We start from the raw sequence: 21029 nt of genomic DNA on the forward strand, positions 1-21029 counted from the left end.
CTGTGAATGAGACCATTGACTCACCAGACATTCCTGCAGCGGGCACATATGTAGTCTTGCATGTGGTACTGTTGAAGTGCAAGATGCCATCATGCCTAACAGTCGCTAACTGTTGTGTTGATTGGGATGAACCTGTTATAGCAGTGTTGTGATGTTCTGAATTCTGGTTGCCTTTTGATAGAGTAATCCCAGTTGTGTGTTGAGGCTGGCCCCTAGATACGACTGAATCTGTGAAGGTTGATGGTGTGACTTTTGGATGTCGATGGGTAAACCCTAGCTGATGAAGAGGATGTGGAGTGCTCGAGGTGTGTTTTAGGCACAATGGACGAGTACTGGCTTTGAGCCAGCCATCCGGATATGGGAAGAAATGGATGCTGTGTCGCGCAGACGTGCTGCGATGACCGCTAGACATTTGGAAACACACAGGTTGTGGTAGTGACTCCGAGTGGGAGGACTTTGAATTGGTAACATTTTTCCCTTATAACAAACCTGAGGTATTTGCAGTGAGGTGGATGGAATGGGATGTCAAAGTAAGCATCATTCAAGCCTAGTGCAGACATAGTCACCCTGTTGTAGCAGAGGGATCACGTCTTGAAGTACCATATGTAAATGGTCTGATAGGATGTAATGATTTAGCTGCCTGAGGTCTAATATAGGCCGAAGTGATCTCTCTTTTTTGGGAATCAAAGTATAGGCAGTATACTCTGGGCCTTGTTGAAGGGGGATAGGCTCTATGACTCATTTGTGCTGAAGAGCCTGTACTTCTTGTTTTACCAAGTTTAGATTTTCTGTGGAGTTTGTGTTGCGAGGTGGGATGTTTTGGAGGTGTTTTGATGAGCTCCAGACAAAAACCATGTTGGATAACATCCAACACTCACTGGTCTGTTATGGTTTCCCAAATGGGAAATAAATGTTGTAGATGTCCTCCATCAGGTGTTAAGTGGTCAGTGGGAATGAGAAGAGAGTGACTGTTTTGTGGCAGAGGGTGTGGTGTGAGTGGAGGCACCCATTTCTATGACTTTTTCAATTGTGTCCCCTATGTGTGCCTCTGTATCATCGCCTTGAAGGGGAGGTTTGATGCTTTGCCTATCAGAGGAGGTAGAGGCATCTGATGTGGTTTTGGTGCCCTGTTTATATGTGGAACGCCAAAAGGAGCCACGAGGAGTAGATGTCTGAAGTGCCCCGATTGATTTGCAACTGCTGTAGCTTTTTTTTTTTTTTTTTTCTAATGTTTGATCTACCTGAGGACCAAACAGATGTTGCTGGTCAAAAGGGGCATTGAAGATCATCTGCTGTATCTCTGACTTAAAGCCAGATATATTTAGCCAAGCATGTCTACATAACAGTATGCTTGTATTTGTCCTTGGGAGCTATCTATGCTGCATCAAGGGCACATCTGATCGAATTATCTGAGATTAGCTCACCCTCTTGGACAATTTGATGGCTTCTTTTCTTGTACTCCTCAGGGAGATGTTGGTGGAGTTCCTCCATTTCATCCCAATGGGTCCTATCTTACCTAGCCAACAACCCTTGTGTGTTAGCAATTCGCCAGTGGTTGGCTACTTCTGCTGCCAACTTTTTCCCTGAGGCATCAGTAAGTTAAGACTCCTTATCGGGTGGAAGGGCATCCTCTGATATTTGAGAATGTGCCCTCTTACAGGCATTAGATACCACCAGCCAGTCTGGGGGGGTATTTGGCACTTGATGTAGGGTGAATCTGAGGGTGTAGCTTTGCATTTTTTGTCTACTCTTGGTGTAATACGTGTGCACACTGGATCTTTAAAGATCTCATATGAGTGTCGGAGCATCCCCTTTAACATGGGCAGGTATTGGCAAGCCCTAGTGGTGGTAGAAAGTGTCTCAAAGAGAACTATTTCCTCTAGGGGATCATTGCGTAAGGAGACCTTGTGAAATGCAGCTGTCCTAGGTACAAGTTCCTGAAAGGGTGTGGCATCCTCTAAGGGTAATGGCTTAGCTGGGTATAAATCTGGGTCATTATCCTGTGGGTGAAGGGAGGCCAATGTCGTAGTTGTCCCGTGGATCTATGGGTTGATCATAGTCATCCCCTCCCCCCTGATCACCAGAATTAGAATGTGGGAGCCCTGTGAAGTAGTGTCTCAAATGTCACCAAGAGTGATGTTGTGAAGAATGTGGTGATGGTGAGGGAGGTGGAGGAGAGGGAGGCAAAGGTGGCTGTAGAGGACTAGTTACAATGACCTTTTTCTTTTTTCTTAGGAGGTACAGGTAAGTCGATAGCCTTGTCAAAAGATGTAGGAGGCTGGCCTGGTTTGTAGTGGGTACCATAGGTACTTAAACCAGGTCCAGTTATCCCTTATTAGTGAAATGTAGGCAGTGTTCTAGCAGCCTAGGCTGTTACAGGTAGCTGTAGCAGAGCAGCTTAAGCTGAACAAGGAGACACGCAAAGCTCCTGCAATCCCACTACAGTTACACAGTACTTATACACAATAAAAGACAACACTCAGTGTTACCAAAAATAAAGGTACTTTATTTTAGTGGCACAAGACCAAAATCAGGTAAGTTAATAGTCAAAGAATAGTGCAAACAGTAGAAAATACAATAGAATGCAATAGGAAGCAAAAGGCCTAGGGAAAACACAAACCATATACTAAGAAAGTGGAATGCGAATCATGAATGCCCCCCTAGGCAAGTGTGTATAGAGGGGTGCTAGGAGTGTAAGAAAACCAAAGGTGAGTAAAATACCCACCCCAGAGCCCAGGAAAGTAGGAGTTAAGTACTGCAAGTTTCCTCAGGACACACTACAAGTCGTGATAAGTTATTGCAAGAACCAAGCAAGATTGCAAGCAACAAATGGTGGATTCCTGGACCTCAAGACCTGTCAATAGAGGAGACCAAGTCTAGAAGTCGCAGAAGATTCGAGGAAAGACAGGAGCCCTGCCAACCTAAAAGATTGTGCAAAAGAGGATTCTCCGGTTAGAAGTCTGCAGAAGAGCACCAGAGAAGATGGCTGCGGGTTCTTGCCTGATGCAAGGGATGTCCCATGTCGAGGTGTTGGATGCGGGCAAGTTGCAGTGCTGGATTTGTCCAACAAGCCTTGGTTCAAGCAGTGTTGCAGTTTGTTTCAAAATGGCGCTGCCTTGACCCAGGAGGGATCTAGGGGCCTCAACTCTGACTGGAGGGAACCCACAGATGACCAGGCAGCACACACGGGAGTCCCAGGACACAGGGAAAAAGAAGGTGCAAATTGCGGTTGCTGCAGCACTACAAAAAAAATGTCCCACACCGCCGGAGAACAACTCAGCGAGTTGTGCGTCGCAGGATGGAGTGCTGTGCACAAAGGATTCTTGCAAATAGTGCACAGAGGCCTCAGGAGCTAGAGATGACACGGTGCACAGGGGTACTGTCGCAAACCAGGAAGGCAAGCTCTTACCTCTGCCAAATTTGGACAGCTTGACCTTAGGACAGGCTGGTTCGAACGGGTCCACCACCTGTGTTTCAGGAAGCACGCTCGTCGCCAGGAGAGGAGTGCCAGGGAACCGGTCATCATCTTAGAAGGTGCCTGCTGGAGCAAGGTAGGGAGTCCTGGAGTGTGCACACCTTGGAAACTGTTGCAGGTGCTGGCTGGAGCTGAAGTTGCAGGGTCACAGTAGCCTTTCTGGATACTTTGTTGCAGTTACAGCTGTTCTGGAGCAGTCTGCGGTTGATCAGACGGTCAGAAGCTGCAGCAAAAGTTGCAGAGAATTCCTGATGGAAGCTTGCAAGCGGAATCTGAAGAGGAACCCACAGGAGAGACTCTAAATAGCCCTGAGAGGGGGATTAGCAACCTAACCAGGTATGCACCTATCAGGAGGGGTCTCTGACGTCACCTGCTGGCACTGGCCACTCAGATCTCCAGAGTGTCCCCACACCTTGGAAAACAAGATGGCTAACGCCAGGGACACACTAGAGGAGCTCTGGGCACCGTCCCTGGGGTGGTGATGGACAGGGGAGTGGTCACTCCCCTTTCCTTTGTCCATTTTCGCACCAGTGCAGGGACTGGGTGGGGGGGGGGGGACTTTGGTGGGGGTAGGGGTGTGGTGGGGGGGTAGGGGTGTGGGGGAGCTAGGGGTGGGGGAGGGGGCGGGAGGGGCCTGACCGGTGTAGACTGGCTTATGCAAGGAGGGCACCATCTGTGCCCTTCAAAATATTTCCAGAGGCTGGGGGAGGCTACCCCTCCTCAGCCTGTAACACCTATTTCCAAAGGGAGAGGGTGTAACACCCTCCTCCCAAAGGAAATGCTTTGTTCTGCCTTCCTGGGACTGAGCTGCTCTGGCCCTAGGAGGGCAGAACTCTGTCTGTGAGGTGGCAGCAGCTGTAGCTGCAGTGCAAGCCTCAGAGCTGGTTTGGCAGACTTGGGGTCCATTTGGAACCCCCAGGATGCATGGGATTTGCCCCCCAATACCAGATTTGGAAATGGGGGGACAATTCTATGATCTTAGACATGTTACATGGCCATATTCGGAGTTACCATTGTGAAGCTACGTATAGGTATTGACCTATATGTAGTGCGTGTGTGTAATGGTATCCTCACACTCATGAAGTCCGGGCAATTGGCCCTGGACAGTGTGGTGGCACCTTTGCTAGTGCAAGGGTGCCCTCACACTTAGTAACTTGGCACCTAGCCTTCAGTAAATGAAGGTTAGACATATAGTTGTCTTCTACGTTACTTAAGTGCAGTGAAAATGACTGCACTATTCACACAGGCTGCAGTGGCAGTCCTGTGAAAGGGTTTGCCTGAGCTCGTTATGGGTGGCAAAAGAAATTCTGCAGCCCATAAGGATCTCCTGGAACACCAATGCCCTGGGTACCTGTATAGGTATAGGAATTTCTGAATTTGCTTGCCGACACTTTTCGACTATCTCGTAATTGGCATTACCCCACACTGTTAAGTTTTGTCGATTGTATTCGCAAACCAGTTCAGAAACCTTTTTTTATAAGAGTGTCATTGTTCACTTTGATGTGGGTCCAGTGTGGCAATTGAAATTGGTAAATTAAGTCCCTAAACAATAGTGACTAATTTGGAAGCAGAGGGAGCATGAGCACTGAAGTTCTGGTTAGCAGAACTTTAGTGACAGAGTTAAGCACTACTGACAACACACACTTTAGGCCACAAAGTGAGCACTGGGGTCCTGGCCAGCAGGATCCCAGTGAGACAGGCAAAACATACTGACAGAGGTAGAATTTGGGGGTAACATGCCAAGAAAGATTGTACTTTCCTACAAAAGAAAGCTGGCATTTCGATGGGGGTAAGCACCTACTGGATTGCCTTTGCCAAAGTCCGACCAGTAGAAGGTTGAATATGTATCTTCTGTTTTGGATCAAGCCTTTCTTTCATGGTCTAGAGAATTGGATCTGGTGCTGAAACGAAAGGTTTCAGTGCCAAACTAGGTGTTTGTTTTTGGTGCTGAAGTGATCGAAGCGGTCGAAGCCAGAGGGCTTGGAATTGATGAGTTAGCTGGTTGGCTCGGCAGGTGCAGGAGCGTCAAGTTTCGGATTTACGTTTGGTGCCAAGCCAGAGGGCCGTGCATCCTTTGCGGATGGTCTGTACCTACCATGGCCTGTTGGCAGTGGTGGCCTGTGAGCCATAGTTTCAGTCAGAACAGTGTGTTTTTTGGTGGATTGGAAGGGGCGTAAGTACTTGCTACGTGTTCTCCAGAAGCAAAGTCCTGCATTTGTAGGCTGAGATAGATATCAGAGTTGGATCCAGAGTCATGGATGGAAAGGGTATCTTCCTCAGCTGCTGAGGCCTCATGCATTTCTTCCTCCGTCTGTTTGACATTGTGTTCACCAAAGATGTTGGGTGTCTCTTTCAGGTCCCGCAGAGTTTTCATTGATTGAAACCATAGACAGGCCTCACAGTTGTTTTCGTTATAGTCTGGAGACAGACACAGGTTGCAAACCTGATGGAGGTTGGTGTGCAGGTATTTCTCATGGCTCCTGGGACAGAATCGAAATTGAGTTCATTCCATTAACAGCGCATCGTTGGTCGAATCCGATTAGATGAGAAAAGGTCCGAAGGTCATGGCTGGAAAACATTGAATCAACAGCTGACTATCTTTTCGAACAGGGAGGGTGAAAGTAAAGCAATTCTGACTGGTATAGAGTTCAGCAATGCACCAAAGGTGGCCCAAAATCGGTCTCGAACTAGAACGCAGAAGAACACGTCCAAACCCAATGGTGTAAAGAAAACAATCTAACAATGAAGTTGATGCCCATGCGCATATCACAGAGAGGAGTTACTTCACCTTGTGACTCAAACTTCTTTGAAGAAAAACAACTTGCACATATCCGGACCTAACACTAGATGATAGGAGAATGCAGAGCAATCAATCAAGTTTGTTTCAGCTGTCAGCCTTGCAATAATTAAAAACAGTAAAAAGAAAAATAGGAAAGGATAAAACAATAAAAATTAAAGTGCATCATAAAAACATGCAGTATAGTCTTCTGGTAGCATTTTAACAACTTTCAATCTCACTAGAACAATCGTCTAGTTCATTAATACATGCAAATGTGATTAAAATACATGTGCATTACAGTCAGCTGGATGTTGTGACAGCACAATGCATTAAGTACCTTATTCAATTCATAGTAGGCAGTCAGCCAATTTACCAGTGCAGGTCCAAATTGTGCTAAAGTGCATATCCAGAAATAGCATTAGAGAAGTGACAGTTGAGTCATCAGTGCGTGGCACTGCACATAGCAGAATATACCTAGAACTGTTCAAAAAGGAAAAGGAGTGCCACAGGCTTGTCTGTTATGGGCAGGGTCTGAAATAGAAGGTGGTTGTCATTGGCAAGATCACCTAGCAGTAAGTACAGTGCTGTGGAATTGAGGGCACGCTAACCCCTGTCAGGGCTCAAAAAATCCACTCGCATTGGCGAGTTTAATTGATCAGGTCTAGTTATTTTTAATACTTGTCCCCTGTGGAGAGTTGACACTGAACAGGTGTTCTGTTTAGTTGAAAAGTGGAGGGGCAATAAAGGATGCCTTTAAATCATGTTCTTATGTCACATTTGCTCTGTGTTTACAGACGGAGGTCAAAAGTCAGTTTTTCTTGCAATTAATTGTCCTTCTAACTGGAGAGTTCCAGGACTTTGTAAAGTAAACTGTGTGACCTGCTGCTAAAAATGTAAAATAAAAGGATGTAGGGTGTCCAGTTTTTCCTGACAACATTTAAATGACTAAGCCAACTGTGAAAACATTCCAAAATAGAGCCCTTTTTAAAGGATATGTTTTCTGAAATCCAATTTTCACAGATTAATACACTATATCGTTATCAGTAAAGCTGCAAGTTAGTGGAGAGAATTTTGGACATGTCTTGGAAAGTTTCTGTGTGTAGATGACTGTTACCACATCATGGTTTAGTAATATATTTATTAAAACTGAGTGTTTAAACAAACTGAGAAACACTCCTTCTCTGATGGCAGTGTTAGTAAACTAAGAGAATTCCTAGGTTATGTGGGCTAGACCTCGTGGGTATGCGGCTAGAGTCTTGTGATGCATGCAGCAAACTTTAGTCTACTTAAACAGTACTACAGAAATGCTGAGCTCACATATTTGAAGGTGCAATCATGTGAGAATGAAGAAAAAGGAGACTCTGAACTATTTGCCTAGGATCACACAATTTGAGACCCGTTTACGGGTCAAGTACATTACAGTTAGGTCAAGTAGATTATTTAAGTTACTCGACCTGCAGGTCTAGTAAAATTTTTATGATTTTTGGAGCCCTGCCTCCAGGCCATAAGTAAAATGTAGTTACCCAATGTAGTACATTTAGCACCGTTACGTTCCAGGGACAGCAAATTATTTCATAACTATAATCCATGTTCATATAAATTCTCATACGCGACGGCATTCAGGAACCATGCAAAAACAAAGAAAGAAAAAGAACAATCAAACGCCAACGAACAGCTCAAACCCCAATATTTGAAGGGTTGCGTGCGTGGATTTTCATGAAAGGGTAAGACCAAGCTTGATTGGCAGCTCTCTGACAGGGCCACATGGCCCATATGTATGATGCTATGGAGTTGTGCACATTCATATCACCAGGCCTAGCGCAGAGCAATGGTGCTGCTTTGACACATTTTACCCCATAGGATGTGAAGAGGGGAGCAACCACAGCACCAAGTCAGATTTTGTTTGCCTGAACAAGGTAAAATTGGTAGGTTGTCAGTCCTCCCAAACTACCATCACAGCTCTCAAGTCCTCTGTGAGCCTGCATGTACAGATTAAGTAGTCCTTGGTCGGCAGAACACCCAGCCTATATTTTACACATAGCATTTGCTTAAGTACAAGGTATATCTGATCCAAGTAACCAGTACAAGGGTGACCATGAGCTTTGTTGAAATAGTTGCATGAGATTGATCCTGGCCTAAGCGAAAGGCATACCCTAGTCAACTTATATTCACGGTATCCATCTTTGATCTGCTCAACAGTATCCTAACTCACTCTACAGGGTTCTGCCCTCATAGCCTCCTGCTGCTGCCCTCTTAGGAGATTATTCAAATAAGACACACACGAGCCCCAATAACCCCCACCCCGCCCTCACCACCCCACTTCCTCCAGGCCACTACTCAAGGTGGTGTCTTTGAGGGTTCTTAGGCATACTACTGCCTTTGAATTTCAAACCAACCTTACCCAATAGAGCACTGGCCTTAGGGCTACTATTTCCAGTATTTGTGGGAGGCCAAGCTCCACATAGAGTGCCTTTAGGCGGGGCGGTTCCTGGTCCCAGCCTCAGTAGTGCTTTCAGGAATTTGTTCTCAGCCACTTGTAATGGGCTAGTATTCGCATACCTCCAAAGCTCTTCACTGTAGAGTGCTGCAGCCACTGACTTTTAGGTTTAGATTCACAGAATAACCCTGATGCTTCTAGCACATGCCTTGTGCCTGAAACTCAAGACTGCCCCGGCCATTTGTTTTAGAACTGTAGTTGCCTTCTCTTCAGTGCAAATTCCCACAAACTGCATACCCAGATAGTCAAAGTGCTTAATAGTTTCTATGGACACACCATCAATTGGGAGCTCCGGCTTGAAGGCAGGAAATGGCTGCAAAACCCTACTCTGTCTTACTACCATTGATAGTGATTTTTTGTCGCAGTAATCCACAAAGCTGTTAAGCAGCCTGTGGGTTGCCTTTTCTGTATGCGCCATCAATACAGCACCATCCACGACTAATAGTGTTGGGACACTTCTTCCAGCTATAGTGGGTACATCAAGTGGGTCTTCTAGCAGATAATCTTCTACATTATTCAAGAAGAGGCTGAAAAGTAACTGCGCCAGCACATATTCTTGCCGGACGTTCTTTTCCACCGGGAAGGGTTCCGTACACTCACCACCTGGCCCATATCTTACTCTGGCAGTGTTACCCGAGTGGAGTGCCAATATGGCTTTTACCAGGATAGTGTCACCCACTGTGTCTGCAAGTGATCCCCAAAGTCAATTAGATCCAAGGCTGCTTTCAGGTCTACAAAGATTAAATACAGCGAGTACTTTCTTATTATCATGAATTTGTATGAAATCATATATAGGTGAAGGGCCTGGTCAATGGTACCTATACAAGACTGGAAGCCAGCTTGCACTTCTGTCATATTATGCGCCTCCACCCATCCCTGCAGGTGACTGAGCAGGACTTTACCAAGAGCCTTCCATGCCCACTCAGGAAGGGATATTGGGCAGTAGTTGGAAGGGCTTCCACGATCAACCTTCTTGTGTATCGGAACGATGGTGGCATAGTGCCAGGAGGGTGATACGATGTTACCAGCAAGGGCCGAGTTGAACACTTTAGTAAGAATACTGGCCTAGAAGTGAGACTCCTCACAATAAACATCAACAGGCACAAGATCAGGGCCCAGTACATTGTGCCTGTTCATGATGCTCAATGCTTTTTCCACTTCTGTAATCAAAATATCAATTGTACAAGAGTCCAGGGACAGGTCTTCTTGCACCAATGGTGTATCCAGTGAGCCTGTAGGGTTGGCACTATATAAGGCACTGAAATTGCGGACCCATGCAAATAGGCCGAAATGGGTTTCTAGTGTAATCACTGCCCCCTTTCCCACCTGTTAAAAGTTCACAGAGCCTTTCAGTATTGTTCTCAGAAGATGCCTCCCTTGGTGTCATGCATAATGCCTTCTGAAACAACAATTTTAGTATTTTAGCAGGCACTTTTACTCACTCCTGTACTTACTCCAGCCCTCAGTTCACTCTGGGAGCTACTCCAGCCCTCTGGTCACTCTGGGAGCTGCAGTAGCACCCCGTCAGGGCATGCAAGACAACTCTCCTTTCTGGCACACAGGTAGTCATATCAGCCATACTCTGCTATTTGCCTCCCACCATTTGAGCCATCTGTTTTGGTCACAGCAGGCTTGGACCACAGGGCCTTCAACTCTCTTGCCATTCCATCGTATTCAACTAAAATTTTGCCACTATCATTGTTTGAAGTTTTCATAATTAAGGCTTCATACTTAATCACTGTACTTTCGTGCTGCGGGAGTTCAAGCAGATAATTACCGCTACTCCATTTTATTCTCCTCCTGCTATTAGACAGGAGGATCTCATGCTCATTACTCCCCTAACATCAGACATTCGCACTTTAACACCTCACAGCACACATTCATGCAGAGTACCACAGGGTTGTGATCACTCTCCACTCTGTTGATAACTGCCATGTCACACATGCACTCCTAGGCCCCTAGATTGACAGTAATATAATACATCAGAGAATAAGCTTCTCCCATTGTCAGTGGTCACCTTGGCAGGTGGCAGTTTAACAAGCAGTTGCAAAATGCATCAGCCGCCTTCGTTTATTTGAAACCGCTCATAGCTGTATCGTGGATGCCCAAAAAGTAGTCTTCCATTAAGATCTCTCTCTACTTGTTAATGGCATCAGAGGGGTGAGTGGTAAAATCTCCACAGATCACTATCACATGCATCCATCCTTTATACTGCCTGATCGACCTGCAAATGATAACATCCTCTCAAACGCTCTCGATATAAGTAATAAAACTCCTCCAGATCACCGGCACCTCTGAAGACCCCTGAGGTGGAATGTACATATTCAGAATAGCAACCAACCCCCAGTACGGGTCCGCAAACCGAAGGCAAACATGCTGCACATTGGATGACAGGGATGGTGGCCCTACTTAATCTAACTTGCAATTTAAGTAAGCAGAGCATGTGTATCTACAGCCACACGTGTCATCAAACTCTTCATTATACCCCTAGGAAAATGCAGAGATGGGGTAAAAGAATGGACTCGAATTGTACGTGTTGCAGCAACACAGATTTCATGCATATATTTTTCTTCTGTGACAAATTAGGAGAGCTGTGGAAAAAATGTGAGTTCCTGAGCAGGATTTTAAATGTCCTGATTAACCTTACACCCCCAGGAAGGGCTGTTGGGTATAGATCCTCACTATATGAAGGATAGGGGTAAAGCGTTTTTTTTTTGTTTGTTTGGTTTTTTGGGTTACTGTTGCTGTTGCATGAATGTGCATCGCACCAGCATGTTGGACCCAGAACCCCCCCCCTGATCGCTAGATTTCTGGCAACATTCTGTCTAGAAGAGTTTGTTTCGGTATAGGCAGGAGGGCAAGGGCTAGAAGTGCAGCTGTCCGATTACCTGTGGCTGGACACTGTAGAATGTCGCTCAGGAAGGCTAGGAGTTTTGGACAAAGAGCTGACCTCAATATCTGAGGTATCATTGTAAGCTTACATTTTTTTAAGCAATCTTTCATAGCGGTGAATTATATATCACAACGTATGTTTTGTTAATGGGTATTACTATGTTGTGAAATAAGGATAACTTGGGTTATTATAAGATTCTGTAGATAATAATGCAAGGTTAGGTGCTTATGTACTTGTAATGGTTTTACCTTTTTTCCTCATCTAAAATTTTAAAAAAATACCAAAAAAATTGAAAACCATTGGGGAAAAAGTGCCACATCATAGCAAACTCTTTGTTAACAAATTCCTGTTTTGGTGGGAAGTGCCCTAGAATAAACAGTTGGTACTTATGTATCTTTCTGCAAAGTTTGATTTCGAACTGAGAGGACTGAACTGGTGAAGGACCTTGTGGTTACTTACTTACTGACTGACTGCCCGACTTACAGAGAGAGAATCACGTTCATGAACATGCCTGTGTGTGTATTGGAAACGTTTCTAACAAAATACCTCTTAAATTTCATTAAATTAATCTGAAATGTTTTTAAAGTGTTTTTGACATTTGCTTAACCCAAAGGGATACTCAAATGTTTGACTGATTAGCACCTTAACTTCCAGGTGTATGTGTGTTCCTGATAACTATGTACAAACATTAGTTGGTCTTTTCCCATAAGGTTTGTGCCTCATGCCTATGGTATGTGTATGTCATAAGGCTGTACTAGTTAAAGTTGTTCACAATGTGTTTTTGTGTGTGTTTATGTAATCAATAGTGCAGACAATGATTTAAGTGACAAATCACCCACCCCTCCAATCTCTCCAAGAGGCAGTGCTGAGTGAGGTAGACTCTACAACTCCACAGTGTGGTGACAGGGGCATGGCCTCGGAGTCCTGAGGTTGATGTAGCATAGGTATTTGAATCTGTCTCTTGGTAAAATCATCAAACCGAATCCATTGGACGTATGGACCTTTGATTGTCGAAAGAGCTAACCTCAATAATACATTTCAAATACTTTGAAACAAATTTGAGTTCACAATAAGGACAGGCGACGGTAATATAGTGAAAATATTAAGATGCTCAAGTATTATGAAGTACAGATTGGAAACAATCAGTATGTAAAGAATGCAAAATATCCAAATTATGTATTCCATAATGTGACTCGCCCTGCCTTAAGTAATGAAAGAATGTGGGATTTCGATAGGGAGAAAAGGTGTCCACATAAAGTGAACCTCAGTATAAGTGCAGAGGAAAGGAAATTGTCTAGCATGTCCAGCAAAGAAATCTGCCCCTCTCAAAGTCAGAGTAAGAAGTCTGCCCTAACTAGCTATATAACACCAATTAAAGCACAGTTGAAAATTCCAGAATATCCATATCGCCCTCCCACAGTTTGAAGTCAATTAGCGGCATTTGTCAGGAACCGGTAAGCTTCCTAAATTCACATCTTCCCACAATTAGGTACATATCTTCATGTCCTTGAAAACTGCATCTTCATATTGCACTGGTTACAGGAGGCTCCATCCAATGTCATCCCTCCACGTCTTCTGCCAGCTTTGACGCGAGGAGCAGAGAGTCAGCTGCTTTCCTAAAAACGGATTTCACGTTCCCGAATTGCCCGGACGCTGCATGCCGCTACGACCGCACCGGCACAGCAACTAAGTTTACCCTACTGAGGCTCTGGTATTGAGTGTGCTTGCATTCTTGAAATAACTAATTTTCAACATGGTAAAATACGCGGTGACTCAAGTATTATTAATTCCAACAGAAAAAAGAGGTGTCATTGCCCCCTGATAGTCCTGATGAGGCCCTGACTGAAGAGGCCGAAACGCGTTGACACATTTTTTGCGAGATTGAGGTCTTTAAGTCAATTGACTCAGACAAGAAATTTAATACGCACTATATAATACCTTTAAAAAATACATAGGTATTTGTCAGCTGGTTGCATCTAAACCTTTAATCCTCGCATTTTAGTGGATTACAATTACAAACTTGTAACAGTGACCATAATGAAAAGAAATCTTGCTGGGCATAACCCTCCTCCGGCATATTGCTAACATTGAGATTTGTTTTTGTTATAAATGTTTGTGATGTTAAGTATATATCTATGTTATGTATATATCCATGTTGTATATTTTCCACCAACGAGCCACTGCTGACCTTGTATCAAAATGATTTAAATAAATAAGGGAAAGTAATTGACCCATGAGGACAGTATTTAGCACTGGTCTCTTAAAGTAGTGTTTTGAATTTCTCCCTACCTGCTGACCACTTTTGTTTATGCATGCTTTCCATCCTCAGGCTTCACAATCGATCTAATCTAATAATAATCAGTTTCTGTAACTAACGAGGAACCCGGTAATACATTTGCAGAATAAAGAAAAAACTGCATACTAGCAAACTTTAAAAATGCAATGCACCTCTAAAGCCTATCAATAAGCTAAATAAAATAGTGTCGAAATGGAAGCCCACTACAATAGTATTAATCATTTCCAGTCGAACTGAAGTGTAAATGTTCAGTGAATATGGTTACATTAGTTATCATTCAATTTATTATAACTACATATGATTTCCTAAGTCCAAAAGTGGTTACCTACTGCAATTTTGTCAGACAAACATGGATTCATGAATTAAGGCACACGTTGAACAGATAGGTTACACATAAATGCCTATAAATGACATATAGTGGAGCCTAAAATTATGCTGATCCAATGAGCACACTGGCCTAGTCTGAGGGCCATCTTTAGTGACATAAATATGAGCTTGCTTCCGGTTATTTCTTTTACCTTCCTTTTTAGCTCCCATCAACCCTGATCTCCAGATATACCTAGCCAGCCATATCACTGCTTCTCCTGTTCTTATCTACCCCTTGCTTAGATTGTCACTGATTTTTTTGCTGGCCCGTCTGACATTGTTTTTTTTCCAGCCCAGCCGCTGTGTGAATCAAATCGATGAAGTGTGCAGAACTATTGAGAAAACGATCAACCAGACGGTGCAGAACACCCTCAATGCTCTGGAAAAGGACTGTGAGCTGATTGACAGCACTGTGGAGAGGATGCTGTGGCAAGATGAGTAAGTGCAGCAGGCATGGGGTGACAGGCAGCCCCATCAAAAAGTTATGTAATAGCATTTGTATACCACAGTGTGATGGGACTGTAGCTGTGCTGGCAGGCAGACATAACATTGAGTAAATGTGAGTTTATCTCCAAGGTTACAAGGTCAAACTACATCTCAGTTAACCATAGGCAAAGCAATCTTGTTTTTCTCTTGGATAGTGGAGGTTAAGTGGGCTGTCTCTAGTGTTAACACTTACAGACCTTCAAATTAATTTTTTTATTTTTATTTTTACAAACTGAGACCCCCTCCTTGTCGGTATATTGTTGTCTTTGGTCATTGAGCTGCACATCATACTCTGTTTCTTTGGTCCCTGAGTGGGCCTTCCCAACCTAACAGTGTATTTATTTGGGTTAGTGATAACCAGAATTTACAGCTGAATAACACCTCTGATGAGAGTTCTTTGCTAGGTGGGCACCACAGTGTTTAATTTTTATTTTTTCTTTCAGTGAGACCAAAAGGTATAACCGCCGGACCTGGGTAAAGGGTCTACTGTTTGGCCTTTTGGGACTTGTGCTGCCCTTTTTTCTCCTCATCACGGTCATCTTCGGCACCACCTCTCGTGAACTCTGGAAGACTTTATTGGGAGATACTGGCACTGAAACCCTGGAAATATACATAGTATGTGCATGGATTCTACACATTATGGTGGAAGAAGAGGGAGGCGTTTTTTCTTTAATGTAACTTTCAGTTGGGTACTCAAATTATTACAATACCAAGAAGAGGGGCTGAAAGTAGCGTAAAGTTATGCCGAATGACTTGTGCACAATAGATGGATGATGCTGCCAAACCTTTCTAAAATCAAGGATGGCCCATCATATCAAAATACTCATTCGCACATCATATTGATGTAAAGATTTAAAAAAAATGTCCTGACTAGTAGTCAAAGGCAACCTTGATTAGCTATGTACGCAGTCAATCAACAAAGCACATTTCTTCAAATCGAATCCCAAATCTTGCCCACTAAAAAAACCTGTGTATATGGTGATATACATATAATGAGAAAAGTAATTATTTCCCCTCACCTATACAACCAATCTAATTGTTTGACTGCTCGGAAAAGGGGGAGGGGGGCTAGTAATAAGTGCTCCTTTGCTCTTCTGGCCAACATTTGGAACAATTACAAGGCAACATTCTGAAACCAAGCTAATTGTAGTAAGCTAGCTAATTTGAAAGTGTCTGACACATTTCAGATGGAGTCTACGTTTGAAAATGAATCTCCTTTTAACAGGAGTGTAGTATTTGGATGATTAGACTTCCAGATTTTTAGACTAATTATTTACCTGTTAATACTGTTATTCGATTTGCTATATATTCTGTAAAACATAATCTACTTGCTCTGTATGTAGCCTCAGTGCAAACTGATCTCTGCTTTTTCTCCTGATGGAAGCATCTATCATATTTAATCGATTTGATAACTTGTAACATGTAAACAAACATGTTCTCGCTGAATTGCTTGAAGATGCACTCCTCATTTCTAATTGAAGTAAGTGCGTCTAAAAGTGGATGTGCCCCTGGTGTTTAAAAAAAAAAAAAAAAAAAAAAAAACCTGCTATATCAAAATCCAGCTTTTGTATAGTCTCCTGTAGCTCTTCTTTTTAACATGCAACGGTAGGAGGCTGGCCTGGCTTATAGTGGGTACCTTGTGGTACTTACACCTTGTGCCAGGTCCAGTTATCCCTTATTATTAGAATAGAGGTGTTTCTAACAGCTTAGGCTGATAGAGGTAGCTATGGCAAAGCAGCTTAGGCTGAACTAGGAGACATGCAAAGCTCCTACTATACCACTTATATCATATAGCACTATATCACAAGAAAACAATACTCAGTTACTAAAAAATAAAGGTACTTTATTTTAGTGAGAATATGCCAAAAGTATCTGAGGATACCCTCACTTAGAAGGTAAGTAATATACACAAATTATATGTACACAAACCCAAATCAGGTAAGTAACAGTAAGAAAAGTAGGGCAAACAATGTAGAATCACAATAGGATGCAATAGGTAGGAATAGGCCTAGGGGCAACACAAACAGTATACTCCAAAAGTGGAATGCAAATCACGAATGGACCCCAGGCCTATGGTAGGTTGTAGAGGGTCGCTGGGTCTGTGAGAAAACCGTAAGGGTGTCCAAAATACCCCACCCCAAGACCCTGAAAAGTAGGAGTAAAGTTACCCTACTACCCCAGAAAGACCGTATAGTCAAGATAGGGGATTGTGCTAGAACAACAACTGCTACCAAAACACTGAAGACGGATTCCTGGACCTGTGAAGGAAGGGGACCAAGTCCAAGAGTCATGCAAGTGTCCAAGGGGGGCAGGAGCCCACTAAACCCCGGATGAAGGTGCAAAAGGGCTGCCTCCGGGTGGAAGAAGCTGAAGATTCTGCAACAACAGAAGGTGGCAGGAACTTCGCCTTTGGTCAGAAGATGTCCCACGGCATGCTGGAGGATGCAGAGTTGTTCCCACGCAGAAAGACCACAAACAAGCCTTGCTAGCTGCAAGAGTCACGGTTGAGGATTTTGGGTGCTGCTGAGGACCAGGAAGGACCAGGATGTCGCACCCTTGGAGGAGGGGACAGAGGGGGTGCTCAGCAACTGAGAGCCCCCGCAGAAGCAGGCAGCACCCGCAGAAGTACCGGAACAGGCACTTAGAAGATCTTAGGACAGCGGTCAACTCAGAGGCACAAAGGAGGGTCCCACGACGTCGGAGTTTAACTCAGCGAGTTGGGCAATGCAGGACGGAGTGCTGGGGACCCAGACTAGGCTGTGCACAAAGGAATCCTTGGAAAAGTGCACAGAAGCCGGAGTAGCTGCAGATCACGCAGCACACAGGATTACTGTCTGGCGTGTGGAGGCAAGGACTTACCTCCACCAAATTTGGACAGAAGGGCCACTGGACTGTGGGAGACACTTGGACCCAGCTCCTGTGTTCCAGGGACCACGCTAGTCAGGAATAGAGGGGACCCAGAGTACCGGTGATGCAGAAGTTTGGTGCCTGCGTTAGCAGGGGGATGATTCAGTCGATCCACGGGAGATTTCTTCTTGGCTTCCAGTGCAGGGTGAAGGCAGACAGCCCTCCGAGCATGAACCACCAGGAAACAGTCGAGAAAGCCGGCAGGATGAGCCGCTACAATGTTGCTGGTAGCCGTCTTGCTACTTTGTTGCGGTTTTGCAGGCGTCCTGGAACAGTCAGCTGTCAATCCTTGGCAGAAGTCAAAGAGGGAAGTGCAGAGGAACTCTGGTGAGCTCTTGCATTCGTTATCTGAGGAATAACCCAGAGGAGAGACCCTAAATAGCCCCAAAAGGAGGATTGGCTACTGAGCAAGGTAAGCACCTATCAGAGGGGTTCTCTGACGTCACCTGCAGGCACTGGCCACTCAGAGCTGTCCATTGTGCCCCAACACCTCTGTATCCAAGATGGCAGAGGTCTGGGACACACTGGGGGAGCTCTGGGCACCTCCCCTGGGAGGTGCTGTTATAAGTGAGTGGTCACTCCCCTTTCCTTTGTCCAGTTGTGCGCCAGAGCAGGGCTGGGGGATCCCTGAACCGGTGTAGATGGGCACAGATGGTACCCATCTCTGCATAAGCCAATCAAAGCATTTCCAGAGGCTGGGGGAGGATACTCCTCCCCAGCCCTTCACACCTATTTCCCAAGGGAGAGGGTGTTACACCCTCTCTCAGAGGAAATCCTTTGTTCTGCCTTCCTGGGACTAGGCTGCCCAGGCCCCAGGGGGGCAGAAACCTGTCTGAGGGGTTGGCAGCAGTTGGAATGGAGACCTCGGAAAGGCAGTTTGGCAGTACCCGGGTTCTGTGGTAGAGACCCGGGGATGCATGGAATTGCCCCCCAATACCAGAATGGTATTGGGGTGGCAATTCGATGATCCTAGACAGGTTACATGGCCATGTTCGGAGTTAGCATTGTGACGCTACATATGGGTAGTGACCTATATGTAGTGCACACGTGTAATGGTGTCCCCGCACTCACAAAGTTCGGGGAATTTGCCCTGAACAATGTGGGGGGCATCTTGGCTAGTGCCAGGGTGCCCACACACTGAGTAACTTTGCACCTAACCTTCAAGTGAGGGTTGGACATATAGGTGACTTCTAAGTTACTTAATGTGAGAAAGTAGCCTCTTTCTAGCCTTGTTACCCCCACTTTTGGCCTGTTTGTGAGTGTATGTCAGGGTGTTTTCACTGTCTCACTGGGATCCTGCTAGCCAGGGCCCAGTGCTCATAGTGAAAACCCTATGTTTTCAGTATGTTTGTTATGTGTCACTGGGACCCTGCTAGTCAGGACCCCAGTGCTCATAAGTTTGTGACCTATAGGTATGTGTTCCCTGTGTGATGCCTAACTTTCTCACTGAGTCTCTGCTAACCAGAACCTCAGTGGTTATGCTCTCTCATTTCTTCCCAAATTGCCACTAACAGGCTAGTGACCAATTTTACCAATTTACATTGGCTTACTGGAACACCCTTATAATTCCCTAGTATATGGTACTGAGGTACCCAGGGTATTGGGGTTCCAGGAGATCCCTATGGGCTGCAGCATTTCTTTTGCCACCCATAGGGAGCTCTGACAATTCTTACACAGGCCTGCCACTGCAGCCTGAGTGAAATAACGTCCACGTTATTTCACAGCCATTTACCACTGCACTTAAGTAACTTATAAGTCACCTATATGTCTAACCTTTACCTAGTAAAGGTTGGGTGCTAAGTTACTTAGTGTGTAGGCACCCTGGCACTAGCCAAGGTGCCCCCACATGGTTCAGGGCCAATTCCCCGGACTTTGTGAGTGCGGGGACACCATTACACGCGTGCTCTACATATAGGTCACTACCTATGTGTAGCTTCACAATGGTAACTCCGAATATGGCCATGTAACATGTATAAGATCATGGAATTGCCCCCTCTTTGCCATCCTGGCATTGTTGGCACAATCCCATGATCCCACAGGTCTGTAGCACAGACCCAGGTACTGCCAAACTGCCTTTTCAGGGGTTTCACTGCAGCTGCTGCTGCTGCCAACCCCTCAGACAGGTTTCTGCCCTCCTGGGGTCTAGCGAGGCTTGGCCCAGGATGGCAGAACAAAGGACTTCCTCAGAGAGAGGGTGTTACACCCTCTCCCTTTGGAAAAAGGTGTTAAGGCAGGGGAGGAGTAGCCTCCCCCAGCCTCTGAAAATGCTTTCATGGGCACAGATGGTGCCCATTTCTGCATAAGCCAGTTTACACCGGTTCAGGGACCCCTCAGCCCTGCTTTGGCGCGAAACTGGACAAAGGAAAGGGGAGTGACCACTCCCCTTACCTGCACTTCCCCTGGGAGGTGCCCAGAGCTCCTCCAGTGTGCTCCAGACCTCTGCCATCTTGGAAACAGAGGTGCTGCTGGCACACTGGACTGCTCTGAGTGGCCAGGGCCAGCAGGTGACGTCAGAGACTCCTTCTGATAGGCTCCTCCAGGTGTTGCTAGCCTATCCTCTCTCCTAAGTAGCCAAACCCTCTTTTCTGGCTATTTAGGGTCTCTGCTTTGGGGAATTCCTTAGATAACGAATGCAAGAGCTCATCAGAGTTCCTCTGCATCTCTCTTCACCTTCTGCCAAGGAATCGACTGCTGACCGCGCTGGAAGCCTGCAAAACTGCAACAAAGTAGTGAAGACGACTACTGCAACTCTGTAACGCTGATCCTGCCGCCTTCTCGACTGTTTTCCTGGTGGTGCATGCTGTGGGGGTAGTCTGCCTCCTCTCTGCACTAGAAGCTCCGAAGAAATCTCCTGTGGGTCGACGGAATCTTCCCCCTGCTACCGCAGGCACAAAAGAACTGCATCACCGGTCCCCTGGTCTCCTCTCAGCGCGACGAGCGAGGTCCCTTGAATCCAGCAACTCTGTCCAAGTGACTCCCACAGTCCAGTGACTCTTCAGTCCAAGTTTGGTGGAGGTAAGTCCTTGCCTCCCCATGGCAGACTGCATTGCTGGGAACCGCGTCTTTTGCAGCTACTCCAGCCTCTGTGCACTTCCGGCGGAAATCCTTTGTGCACAGCCAAGCCTGGGTCCACGGCACTCTAACCTGCATTGCACAACCTCCTGAGTTGTCCTCCGGCGGCGTGGGACTCCTTTGTGCAACTTCAGGTGAGCACCGTTTCACTCCTCTTCGTAGTGCCTGTTCCGGCAATTCTGCGGGTGCTGCCTGCTTCTGAGAGGGCTCCTCGTCCTGCTGGGCTTCCCCTCTGTCCCCTGACGCAATTTGCGACAT

General features: G+C 45.5%; 1 protein-coding gene across 1 annotated transcript in view; it reads left to right on the forward strand.

The window, feature by feature from the left end:
• The window catches only part of LOC138304177 (uncharacterized), a 152122-nt gene that overhangs the window by 99855 nt on the left and 31238 nt on the right, over positions 1-21029 (forward strand). The window contains exons 8-9 of the mRNA XM_069244012.1: positions 14599-14744; positions 15236-15407. Of these exons, the coding sequence (XP_069100113.1) occupies positions 14599-14744; positions 15236-15407 (318 nt within the window). The remainder of the gene's footprint in view (positions 1-14598; positions 14745-15235; positions 15408-21029) is intronic.

Source organism: Pleurodeles waltl, chromosome 7 (assembly GCF_031143425.1).
Source record: "Pleurodeles waltl isolate 20211129_DDA chromosome 7, aPleWal1.hap1.20221129, whole genome shotgun sequence".
In the NCBI taxonomy this organism is placed as follows: Eukaryota; Metazoa; Chordata; class Amphibia; order Caudata; family Salamandridae; genus Pleurodeles; species Pleurodeles waltl.